Genomic DNA, 13,155 nt, shown 5'->3' on the forward strand with positions numbered 1-13,155 from the left:
TTCGTGTATCTCGGTATTTCAAATGTATATTTGCTATAAACATGCAGTCCTTTTATCATAATTTTTGTATTAGGGAATACAGTTTTAGGTTATCATTATCAAATTGAAAAATAGTAAATAATTATTAAAGCTGAATGTCTATGTCATGATTATTAGGGATCTAGTTTTGAATAAATTCATTGACATGCACAATTTTGATTTTCAGGAGTTGTTTGATGAACATGCCCAAGGCATTGTTTGGAGAATCATCAACAAACTTGTCTCTGTGCAAGATTATCTGAGGTATGTGAATTATTTGACTTGCATAGTAGAGATGTGGGCTAGAGTAGGCTAGTAGAGATGTGGTGACTCCGCTGGCGACCCATATGTCATGCAATCAGACATATGTCCCCTGCACTAGTGGTGAGTAGAGTGGGCTGGAGATCTGTTTTCCAACTAAAGTAAACAAATGGCTTTGGATCTGAGGCCCTTGTCTGCCCAGACACCATGAAAAAACAAAGAAAAACTCGTGTAGTTATGTGGTGTGTTTGAGGAATAATTGAGGGACGGAAAATGCTGGCGGTGGTGAAAGTTTTAATGATGGAAAGTCTGATGAAAAATGAATTAAAGTTTATAAAAATATGAATGAAAATGAGAGGAGTAGAGGAAGAGTATGCCTGTTAATAAAAAGTGGTAGTGGACAATTAATATCTTGTATTGCAGTTCAAAGGGCTTGCACATGAAATAAAAGTTTGAGAAATTGAAGTTAGTGAATGTGATTGCATATGCACTATGTGTCGAGGAATAAATTGGTGGCTGTAGATTAAACAGTTTTAAATGAGCATATACATATACAGTAAATAGAGTATACAGTATACATAAATATATAGTAAATTATGACATTATTAAAAGTCTAATTGATTATGATTGCTGAAGGAAGTACAGTACTGTATATTAAAGTAAATATGAGATGAAACCAGTGAAAGGAATTTCTAGTTGTTTACCTAATAACATGTTAGGGCTTTATAATAGAAGGTTAAATGATAAAAGGGTGCTCATATTTCTTATAATGTTGCCTCCATCTGTGAACTCAGTCCCATCATACTAAGCAAATTCATGCATCCTTAGCTTCCTGTTCATTAAATCAGGTGAGTAAATCCAGCATGGAAAGTATGTTTTCTAACCAAAGAAAACACCAAATCTAGGTTCGTTGAATCGAGGTTCTGCTGTAATGTAAAAATTTACATTTAATAGAAAATCCAATTTAACGTTAAACATCTTAGTTGGGCATGATATTATCTGTGGGATATACACTGTGCATATGTGCAATGCACTGGATGGTACACACTTCTGTTTAACACAAACTTATTTGAATGCTGTTTGTACACATATATATAGTTAATTTATGCTAGTTATTTTTGCTCTATCCACAGAGACAATGTAAGTCAAGATGATTTACTTCCTGCTGTGTCTATCCTGGTGACAGTGTTGTTCATTATTGCTGGAGGTTACGTCATGTCGTATTTAGTGTAAGTTACAGAGCATTACAGACTATGCGGGTTACATGAACTTTGTGTTAACTCTTGTACTGTGGATACCATGCATATACTTCCCTTATTGTTGGGGTTGAGCTTTATCTTTTTGGCCGCACCTTTTAATCTTTAATCAGTGTCATGTGATAACATGTTTTGTACATACAGGTTAGTGGAGGCAGCCTCCAATTTTACTTTTGTACATCAGCTTTGGATGATGAGCTGTATTCTCAGAGCTGCAATCTCTGGGTTCTAGCTTTGAGAATGACAGTAGTGTAATGTCAAAACAATAAACAAACTCTGTTCAGCATTTTGGGAAGACAGGTAAGATCACTATATTAATGGAATTTATATATATATTGGTAATGCACAAACTGTAGTAATATTTTAGTTATACATAAGTTTAAGCACTCCTAACCTTGCATAATTTAGGTCTGTGAATAGTCTAACCAAATCACGTAAACTAACCTAGGCCTCTACTGAACTGTTTTTACATAGTTTTTATTGTAGCTTGTACTAAGTTTAACAAACTTAGTGTGTGCTATTCTCAACATGCTAAGCACATTTGTAAGGGTATTGTGGTACTTAGGAATGATAAGTACATATATGTTCATATAAAAATGAGGCTACTACTAAATTAAATGATGCATAAGTGTATAATTTAAAAATATTGTTTTCAGAAAACTAGAAGAAGAGCGAGTGGGTAGTTCAGAATCCACATTCATAGACCAAAATGGAAAAGTGACACCTCAGCCTCAACTTCGTGTACATGAATTGCGAGGAGAGACGTACAATGGCCTTGTTCGGATGTTGAAGCCAGGGTGCCGCACTATTGTGATGCTGTGTGACTCGGAGAGCAAGGCTAAACTTATGCCGAAATTCCATAAAGCGTGTTGGCCATACAGAAAGTAAGGTTATAATATATATTTCAATACAATTATTCTAATTAGTGGCTATTATTTGCCCATTATATTTGCTTGAGTATCAAATTACAGCAGTAAATAACAAAAATGCAGTGAAAACTGCAACCCTTGAGCTGTCATACTATTGTATGAACTCCACATTTACTATAGCTTCTCGAGTGCTAATGAAAGATTTTGCAAGCAGATTTCATTGGTGGCTAATGTGTTAAATTAAAAGTTCTACTAATATCACATTTTTATAGTTTCTGATTGTGCTCATTGTGTAACTGTGTAACTAGAATTTCAATTTTGATAGTGCTTAATATTAGTGGCTGGTGAATAGTGTGGAACACTTACTTATTCCTAAACTTTGTCATACCAGATAGCAGGCCAATCAAATTAGCTGCTAGGCTCATACATGAAGTAACTCTTTATTATTTAATAAAAAGGTGGCATCGTGTGGTAGTGTGTTGGTGGGGAATAGGTGTGTAGAAAATGTTGTGTTCATCCCAACCCGGAGTATGAGTAGCATGCCACACATCTCAGACTTTTCCTCCTTGGGCTGGGCTTTGAAAGGAGTGAGATGACAGTGATGGATGAGGTTTAGATACACCTGCAAAAGTATCTGCTAACGTAGACCACCACCGATATTTGAGATTATTTACCAAGGAAATATGCTGGGCTTTGTAACTATTTTAGTGAGTGAGGAAATTAGTGAATTTAGGAGTGTAGGAGTGTGTACAGGATGAGTGCAGAGTTAGTGAGTGTGGTAGAGAGAGTAGGTGTGAGGAGAGATGTAAAGCGTTGTTGTCTGGTGTTTACTGGAGAGAACAGATGAACATTGCATGGGTATGTGCTTTATAATAATAGTGCACACAATTTAAATTATTGATCACTAGATGAGTGGTTCACCAGAGAAAGGGCCAAAAACTGAAAAATCTTATTTCTTGGAGGGAGGATACCAAATGATACATTTGATAATATTAATATTTTCAGAAACAAAACCTTGATGTTTGCTTTTTTAAACATTGAGCGAGCATCGGCAATGGAATGGTACAAGCGCATACTAGTCCTTGGGCTTCCTGAACCTCGTGATCTCAACATCAACCCTAAGAACACCCTTGGCACTGTAATTGCACTAAATGGACATCGGAAGTACTACTGCCTGTTCCATGCCAAACATCCTGAGACTGTGTTTGGGGTAAGCTTCTCTTGATAAATGAGTGGATGGAAGTATAGGTAAAAAAATGTCAGTAGAATGAGTAATCACTTCAGAAGAGTCATAAAGCATACAGACAAGATAAGTGTTTAACTTTCTGTATTAGAGACAATTAAATAGGGAATAGAATTGAAGGATAACATGAGCTTTGTTTCTAGAGGTATTTGTTGAGCAAACTTTGCTTGTAAACTAACGTATTGAACATTTATAAGAAGATCATGATTGATTATTGCTATAAATGGCAGCTAGTTTATTATGCACCCCATGCTTACCTTGCAAGTTGTAGTTTGTGCACCCCTTACTCATCCTGTAAATGGTAGTTTATTGTGCACTCCAAATTTACCTTGTGAGTGGTAATTGTCCACCCTATGCTCATCTTGTGTGGAGTAGTTTATTGTATATTCCATATCCTGTGCACAATAGTTTATTGTACACTCCTTACTTGTGAGTGATAGTTTATTGTGCAATCGTTACTCATCCTGTAGGTGGTACTTTATTGTGCACTTTATTGTGCACCCTCTACTCATCCTGTGCATGGTAGTTTGTCATGCTATATTAACACTTATGTAAGGGCTCACTGAATATAGTTTGATTGTTTGGCACTTCTAATTCATGTAGGGTGACCTCATGTTAGATCTTGTTCTACCTTTGGTTAATTTGAATCTGCATAGAAACTTAGAAATGTAAACAATTAAGAGCTTAAATTGGATACAAGATAAAAGATATAATCAGATCACTAAAAAGTATTGAAATAACCTCTAAAGGATCTAGGAATAATAATGTTGGATAATTTTACATTTAGTGAGCAAAACAAATCCAGCCATCGGCCATTCTTCTTCTGTAATGGCTTGTGCCTATCCTACATGGAATACTGCTCTCTACTTGTCTTTCAAGGCCGTTAAACACTAAAATTACTGGGATCTTAGCGAAGCATCCAAAATGTACTCCTTGGAGTGGAGGTGAGAGAGAGATTTCATATAATATATACATGGAAGATTCTTGATTGTCAGGTTCCAAATACAATATTTACAATAAAGTAGCTTACTATAGGGGAAGATATGATACAAAATATCAAATATACCCATTGAAGAGTATATACCCATAGACTCATAGACGGCTGTATGAGTATAGGAGGCCTACAGCTTTTCATCTTCATTCTGACATGTAAGACATATCATTGGAACAAAAGTTTAAATTTTCAAGAGGGACTTGGACAGGTTTTTGCATGAAGTGCCAGATCAGTAGAGTTGTGATGGATGTGTGTGCCCGCAGACTGCTGCAAGAAAACAGCCTTATTGATCAAGTTATTGCCAGAAAATTGTGACTCCAGTTGGGCAGTGCAAGTAGAAGAACTCTTGAAACTGGATACAAGTGGTCTATAGGTATTTCTTGTATATCTGAAACAACCTCCACTTCCAAATTAGAATGTGACAAATTAAGAATTTATGCTGAAGTTGAGAGTTAAGCATGAGTCAGGAACAGAAAAGTGATTTTGAAATGAAAACTCTATTGTAGTTAGAATTAGATGGGAGTAGAGTGCTACCTGAAGGCAGCCCATTTCTGAATTTGCCATTAAAATAGCAATTTTTTCCATTCAAAACCTAACCTTTTAGCCTAACCAGAAATGTACAAACCCAAGCAACCCATCTAACCAATCGACCACGATGCATTGAAACATGAATATTTGTGAACTATTACTTAATGGGTTGCATTTATAACGTTGGTTTCAATAATGTAAAAAACGTGACTTAATAGTTGAGAGGACAAGTTGCTGAAGGAGTGGTAGTGCCTACCCTTATGTATAGATGCAAGGTGCTGATATAGCATGATCATAAATAATTAAATGTTAATGCAATAGAAAATCAGTATCTGAGAGTCATTTGTGGTGTTAGTTGGGTAGATGGAATAGGGAATTAAAACATCGAGGAGATACAGCCATAGAGAAGCCACAAGACACACAGTATAATATACTGAAGACTGTGAAACCAGGAACAAACCAAATGTGTGACCAAAATAAAGAAATCCAGACAGTGAAGAATAGCAAAGACTTCGCTAAATCAAATATCCATTACCCAAGGCAAAGGGAAAGAAGTTCCGAAGAAAAGATCCTAATAAAAAAAATGAGAGGCTCAAAATCGAGGAAGGAGGAGAAATTCCAACACCTTTCTGAAGGACTAAGCACACTCCAATGGTGGGACTGGTATGGTCATAAATGAAGGAACATCACATCACACCCAAAAATGGAGAATTGGAGATCAAGATTGAAGGCAAGAAGCAGCCCAGTCAAAGTACACCTAAACAAAACTATTATATTAGGCATGAGCTGCCTGTTAACAAAAACAAAATTGAATGTTATGAGAACAGGGACAAAAGGATACTTAAGCTTCAGCAGAGCAAAACAATGCTGTGGAGCTTGCCAGGCCACTATGGCTATGAGAAGAAACTCACCTGTTCCCTATATGTGTGGTGATAACTTCTCTTGAATTTCTGAATATCTAGAACACTGGAGAGACAGAAGGTATTTAGACAAATCCAATAAATGAACCTTTGAGTAAGGGGACAAGCTGGAAAATAAACCGATTGGAAAACTATGGAATAGGGCCGGTAACCAAGGCTGAATTGGCTAACAAATGTGTGAATTGACACTTGAGAAGCATTTCCTTTGCAGTGGAGTCTTCCTTTCCAACCTAAGAGAGACTAGACAAACCTAAGAGAACACATCCCAGCAATTTTCCCTTAGGCCAACATCTTCCAAGTTTCTTGGTTTACCAGTGTGGAATGTTGACCTACCCAATTTGTTGCTGATCCTGTCCAGAGACGACTTGGATCTTGTCTTGGGGAGCAATTGTTGGGAAAGCTCGACTGTGGTTCTTAGTCTTCCCAGCTTGCTGTCTTATTTTGGTAATTACTTACTTGAGAAAGTTTGGAAAAGATGTTTGGTTGTAAATACACAAACGTTTTATTGTGTGGTGCCAGTCTTTTAGTATGATACCAGGAGAATTTCACCATTCAGTAAAATAGTGGAATGTGATGGCAAAATGTTTCCAAAAGTTTCCAGTGTTGATTCATCTATTATTTTATATTTTGTTTGCAAAATTGCTGAATTTGGATTCAAATTGAGGCAAGAAATGGCCAGGAAATATTTGTACATTATTGTGCCTTGTGTACTACCAACAAAGTTATGTGCTAGTATGTCAGTTGTTTGAAGGTACCTTTGGTATGAAGTCTTTACTGCACTGTAACAGTAAAGAGCTTGTTGCTGTGTTATAATTTTGCAAATGGTGAGAAAACTTGTATTGAATAAATACAAACCCCTCCTATATCATACACTATACAGTAATGTAATTGGTGAACAAATTTAAATGTATGTTAGAAAATTAAGAACATTTTGATATCTAGCCATAAATATTTGTCCTAAAAGAGCTTACATGACAGAAGGCTATTTGTAAAGTGTGTACAATTAATGTGCATCAAAATTTTTCACCAGTGTTTGCATTACTATAAGCGTTGCTCCTTTCAGTTCACTCCAAATCCAGGCGCACCCGAGACAGAAGGACTCCGCCGAAGGGTCAGTACTGTACTATATACTTTATTTGCATTCTTCAAAATTGGGATTCATAAGCAGAGCTAACATCAATTTCAGGAGGAGGCTTTCTTTATTTCATAATGTTGCCTGTCTTTTAATAAGAAATAAGTGTTTGTTCCTAGACTGAATGGTAACGCATGCTATTCTTTGATATACTAATTTCTAGTCATTTGCTGTATAATATGTATGTGTGGTTATATACATACAAACACACAATTGCCCTTAAATACATGCATAGAGAAATGCTTAAAATTATTCTAGAAATTCTGAGAACAGCATGAAGCTGCCCAAAACAAAAGCCAACAGAAACACTGCCTTCAAGGAATCTTCCACGGAAGGTGAAAATCTAAATGAAGGTAGAACAAAAGACACTTGATACAGTAACAAAAATTGCCCAAAAGGAGCACGAAAGCACGAGCTGTCTACAGGTGCAAGAACATCACAGACAAGTTCAACAAGGGGGACAAAGCAGCACCCACCTGAAAAATCAGTGAGAAAGGTTTCTCCAAGGCTAGACAAGGCAACACTATTAGGCATTAAGCAGAAATCCAAAAAAAATCACAACAGAAAAGACATCACCACAGAAACAGATACTAAAGGCAAAGTAGCTGAAAGAGAGGAAGAGACAGAGAGTGCTACACACCCTCATATTGCTAATGTGAAGAGAGCCATAAGTGGGGGACAATAGAAGGTCTGCCACATGAACACCTTACACCTGACTATACACCAGGCCTAAAAATTCCACGTGCAAGCAAAGATAGGCAGAGAACCTTGATTCATTGAGAGAGGTCATGATGCCAATCCACTGGAAAAAATAAATGTTTGAAAGGGAAGGAGGTTCAAACACAGAGCTCGTATGGCCAGAAACCATGGCTGAACTGGCTACCATTAAACCAGGAGGAGGAGGATCTGGCCTGCACATATCAGCTTGGCTAACACAAGCAGTCCAACAGGAGGAAAGATGTACAGGTAATCCAACTGACTCCTGTATAGATCAAATGCATCCACCATGAGTGGCACCTTGCAGCCCAGTAACATGGCCATATAGCAACTTTAGACAAGGTGATTGAAGAAGTAGAGCAGATACTGAAGCGATCATACCAGTCTGAAGAAACAAAATTGGAACAGTAAGCTAGACAAGAGATAAAGAAAAATCCAAAATATTTATCACATGTGAAATCAAAATCATAAAACTTCAAGAGTGCTGGACTTAAACTTACAAATGAAGGTTCATACACAGACAACGATAAAGAAATTAGCGAAATTCTTAAAGAACAGTACGAGGCTGTTTACTACCTCAATAAACAATATGAAAGTTTAAGATCCAGACACCTTCCTTATTAATGATATCCAGTCCCCTGACAATATTACTGATATTAACGTGAGCACAGTAGACTTTGAAAGAGATTTCGACAACATGCCTGTGCACTCGTTCCCCATAACAGGTTGTTCTGGAGACTGGAACATATTGGAGGGGTGACAGGTAAGCTTCTAACATGGATGAAAAATTTCCTAACTGACAGAAAAATGAGTGCAGTAATCAGAGGCAAGGTATCGGATTGGAGGAATGTCACGAGTGGAGTACCACAGGGTTCAGTTCTTGCACCGGTAATGCTCATTGTCTACATAAACGATCTACCAGTGGGAATACAGAATTATATGAACATGTTTGCTGATGATGATAAGATAATAGGGAAGATAAGAAACCTAGAAAATTGTCATGCCCTTCAAGAAGACCTGGACAAAATAAGTATATGGAGCAACACTTGGCAAATGGAATTTAATGTGAATAAATACCATGTTATGGAATGTGGAATTGGAGAACATAGACCCCACATAACCTATAAATTATGTGAGAAATCTTTAAAGAATTCTGACAAAGAAAGGGATCTAGGGGTGGTTCTAGATAGAAAACTGTCACCTGAGGACCACATTAAGAACATTGTGCGAGGAGCCTATGCTACGCTTTCTAACTTCAGAATTGCTTTTAAATGCATGGATGGAGAAATACTAAAGAAATTGTTCACGACTTTTGTTAGACCAGAGCTTGAATATGCAGCGGTTGTTTGGTGCCCATATCTTAAGAAGCACATCAACAAACTGGAAAAGGTGCAACGACATGCCACTAAGTGGCTCCCAGAACTGAAGGACAAGAACTACGAGGAAAGGTTAGGGGCATTATATATGCAAAAACTAGAAGATAGAAGAAAAAGAGGCGATATGATCACTACATTCAAAATAGTAACAGAAATCAATTAAATTGATAGGGAAGAATTCCTGAGACCCGGAACTTCAAGAACAAGAGGTCATAGATTTAAACTAACGAAACAAAGCTGCCGAAGAAATATAAGAAAATTCACTTTTGTAAACAGAGTGGTAGATGGTTGGAACAAGTTAGGTGAGAAGGTGGTGGAGGCCAAAACCGTCAGTAATTTCAAAGCATTATATGACAGAGTGCTAGGGAGACGGGACACCATGAGCGTAGCTCTCATCCTGTAACTACACTTAGGTAATTACACACAGTATTGGTTTATACTGGCAGCAGTTTTTCATTTTGACAAGTTTCATTGAATATGACTGCATATTCCCTGTTGATTATTTTCTTGTTCATGGCTTCTATTCCTCTAACTAGTACTCTTGCTTCTGGGTTTAATTAAAAGAAGAATTCTCCAAATGTCATATTTGTTCAAGGTTGACTAAAATAACAAAAAATTAACTGTACATAATGTATTATACTGTACTTACTGTAATTTACACAATGTTTCGAACCTAGAAGGTTCATTCTCAAGTGAGGAGTGAGAAGATATGAGGGAACATCTGATTTATTTCACTGGGAGGTCAGGTACATAAATAATTGTTAGGAGAAAGCGGAAAAAAAGAGAGTAGAGGTAAGGTGAGGTGATGGGTCAGTTTACAATGCATAAAAAAATAAGTCAGGTAATAGGATAATTGGAGATCAGGTGACCGTAGTGGGCATGGCGTTTTGGGCAGTGACGTCATCGTTGACATTGCACGTTCCGGTCTTGCTCTCACTCTTGTGGTGGGTAGAGTGAATAATTCTGTTATTTGCATATTTATGGTGGGTTGTTCTACTTTTATGTGTAGAGCTTCAAGAATTTGTAATCAACTTCTATATTTCCCATCCCTAATATATAGTATAACAATATACAGTTTAACATCTTGCAGTTTTACCTGTACTGGCTATGGTGTTAGAAATGCTGAACTATTTTTGTAAGTATTGTATGTGATACACTATAATAAATCCTCTTGTGCCTTGCAGCTTAATTTCTATTGTTTATGGATTTCAACATTTTGTTTCATGTTAACAATGATGCAGCCTGTACGTTCTGGCATCAGTGGAGACTTCATGGGCTTCAGTGACAATGAATCCGAGTCAGACTCAGATCTGGAGGTTGGGGACAAGAGGAAGGATTCAGTTGCTTCAGATGTGAGTTAATGCAAGTTTTATTTTATTTTAGCAATCTAAACATTTCATTAATATAAATTATATTAAACTTGTTTCTTGTAACCAAGAAACTTGTATACATTGTGATTAAACATTGTTCATTGCTTAATGGTACAGTGGTTAGCATATGGGCCTTACAATTTTTGTGATGATTAATAGGCTAGAGTTCACAGATAGTGAACTGGGCAGACATTATTCTTGAATGAGAGAATTTTGATAAACTTGTATTTATTGTTTGTGTAGGTATCATGAGTGTTATCTAAAATTTGTTTAATCATCTGTAACTAGCATAATGTTATACAGTACAATACAGCTATACTAGCTTGGCACTTTATTTTGCTAATTGTTAACTTCCTCAGACAGTTGCAGTTTAAAAACGGGAAATTTTAATAATTAGGCAAGATTATTTGCTGCTACATTTTAGCACATGACAAATTTCATGGCTTACATGTGTTAAGTTTGTGTAGTTCAAATGGAAAAATGATACTCCATAAGGCAGAGGAGTCTCTTAAATGGTGTGTCTAGTCAACAATTTTAAGCACATTTGGTGGAATATTTTTTTTAACTAAGGATATTTATTCTGTTTATAACAATAGCTTATGTAGACCTACTATTTCTTACAAGTCTTCTTAATTATTTTTTAGTAAGCTCACTACTCAAGTTAATGTATTTGCTACATAGGTGTACATAAGTAATCACACATCAATACTGTACAGTATATTGCAGTTATCAAAAGGTTAATTTGAGGATGATCTATACTTAATAATAATACTTTTAGCAATAAATGTTTTATATACAGAGGCCGCTGCTTAACTACTACAGCAATATACTGTTCGAGGAGCAACTACTGGAGGGTCTGAGCAACTGGCTCGACCGCCTCTTTGAGGGCTCTACACTCCGCTACCACATCAACTACTGGCCTGACTGGCCTGGGAAATAATGAATAATATATCTAATGGGTTTATTTATTTATTTTGTATTTGTAACAAATTTTGCCCTTGTAAATTATCAAATTAAAGTTATATAAGTATCATACTTTCCAGAATTTAAAATTTATTTGTTAGTACAGTACTATTTGTACATATAATAAAATTTTAATTTACTTGTAATGCGAATAATAATGTAATTAAGCGGTAAATTGGTAGCAATCCACTTATAGCATAGCACTGGCATATATAAATTAGCCAAAGATATTGTTATAATAAAAGACTTTCCAATGTACAAGCCATTACTGTATCTACAACATTACCCATTACAGCATGTATGATGCAAGCACACATTCCAGCCATATCTATATGATGTATATGCAGAAAATATATATATATATACAGTATATATATATATATATATATATATATATATATATATATATATATATATATATATATATATATATATATATATATATATATATAAATAATATTAGACACACAATGAACAAAGACAAAGCTGTTATCAATATTTTGTGTGAGCAAGCTCATTATGTCTCACAATGACAGTTTAAACATTATAGACATTTGTCCTTCTTTATATTGGCTGTTCTAATAATGCATACATACATATACATAGTGTATAAAATACTATGAATAAATCCAAACTTACAGGTAATGTTGAATAGTTAATAGTGATTACCGGTAGTTTAAAGTTGAGACTTTTATAAAGTATCACCTTTTCCCATATAGAATCTCATTTTATATTATCTATGGAAGTAAGGGGATTTACACTTGTGTGACGAGCGGCCCTTTGAAGGCTGAGCCATTGATGCAAGTAGGAGAGTCAGTGCTACAGGAGTGTAAGTTCTCTTACAGTTGTTATCTCTAAATGAGGGACTGATCACACATTATCACAAATTGTAGAAGTAGGCAGACTGTAGATACAATGAGCAGTTTATCACTACATATTACAATTATTAATGAGGCAATCTGTAGTTTTCTTAGTCACATTAATTCATGAAGGAACTCTGCTCTTCCATTTAGATTATTATTGACTACCTGTCTCCCATCCTTCTTTGGAACAATAGACATTTCTGATGAAATCTCTTGGATAATTATATCTACCAGATACACTTGTTATTCAGAAATTGGGTGCTGAGAAAAATGAGCATATATTTTTTTTTAAGTTTTTACTTTCTCAGTAGCTTTCATTTAATAACATACTTAATAAGAAATTGTTAATTACTGTCAATAATACATTTTATTACTAAATATTTTTTAACAAATGTAAATAATCACAGCTGTTGCCAGAAGTCCCCATATCAAGTTAAACTTGTGTAGCAAGAAGCAATCAGCCAGGGATATAGGCGTGTTGCTGGGTCTGTGAATACAGTATGTAATTGAAAGTTGGTATTCCCACAGTTTACACTAATCTTATAAGGTATGGTTATACGTGGAAGGTTGTTTAAGGGATGGCATACAAGTAATAAAATACGGAATACAGTATGGTTCATGATAGCCTTAGTTTTCTTGTGCAGA

The 13,155-nt window shown here is 35.7% G+C and overlaps 1 protein-coding gene across 2 annotated transcripts in view; it reads left to right on the plus strand.

Moving 5' to 3' along the window:
• LOC138353986 (dnaJ homolog subfamily C member 16-like) overlaps window positions 1–11,905 on the plus strand; it is a 29,275-nt gene extending 17,370 nt beyond the window's left edge. The window contains exons 11-17 of one of the 2 annotated variants that reach the window (XM_069307644.1): window positions 206–282; window positions 1,413–1,508; window positions 2,192–2,419; window positions 3,410–3,614; window positions 7,153–7,200; window positions 10,556–10,666; window positions 11,484–11,905. In XM_069307644.1, the coding sequence (XP_069163745.1) occupies window positions 206–282; window positions 1,413–1,508; window positions 2,192–2,419; window positions 3,410–3,614; window positions 7,153–7,200; window positions 10,556–10,666; window positions 11,484–11,624 (906 nt within the window). In that variant the 3' untranslated portion in view covers window positions 11,625–11,905. The remainder of the gene's footprint in view (window positions 1–205; window positions 283–1,412; window positions 1,509–2,191; window positions 2,420–3,409; window positions 3,615–7,152; window positions 7,201–10,555; window positions 10,667–11,483) is intronic. The other variant, XM_069307645.1, reaches the window with a different exon arrangement.
• Window positions 11,906–13,155: the final 1,250 nt, after the last annotated feature.

This window comes from Procambarus clarkii, chromosome 60 (genome assembly GCF_040958095.1).
Source record: "Procambarus clarkii isolate CNS0578487 chromosome 60, FALCON_Pclarkii_2.0, whole genome shotgun sequence".
NCBI classification, from domain to species: Eukaryota; Metazoa; Arthropoda; class Malacostraca; order Decapoda; family Cambaridae; genus Procambarus; species Procambarus clarkii.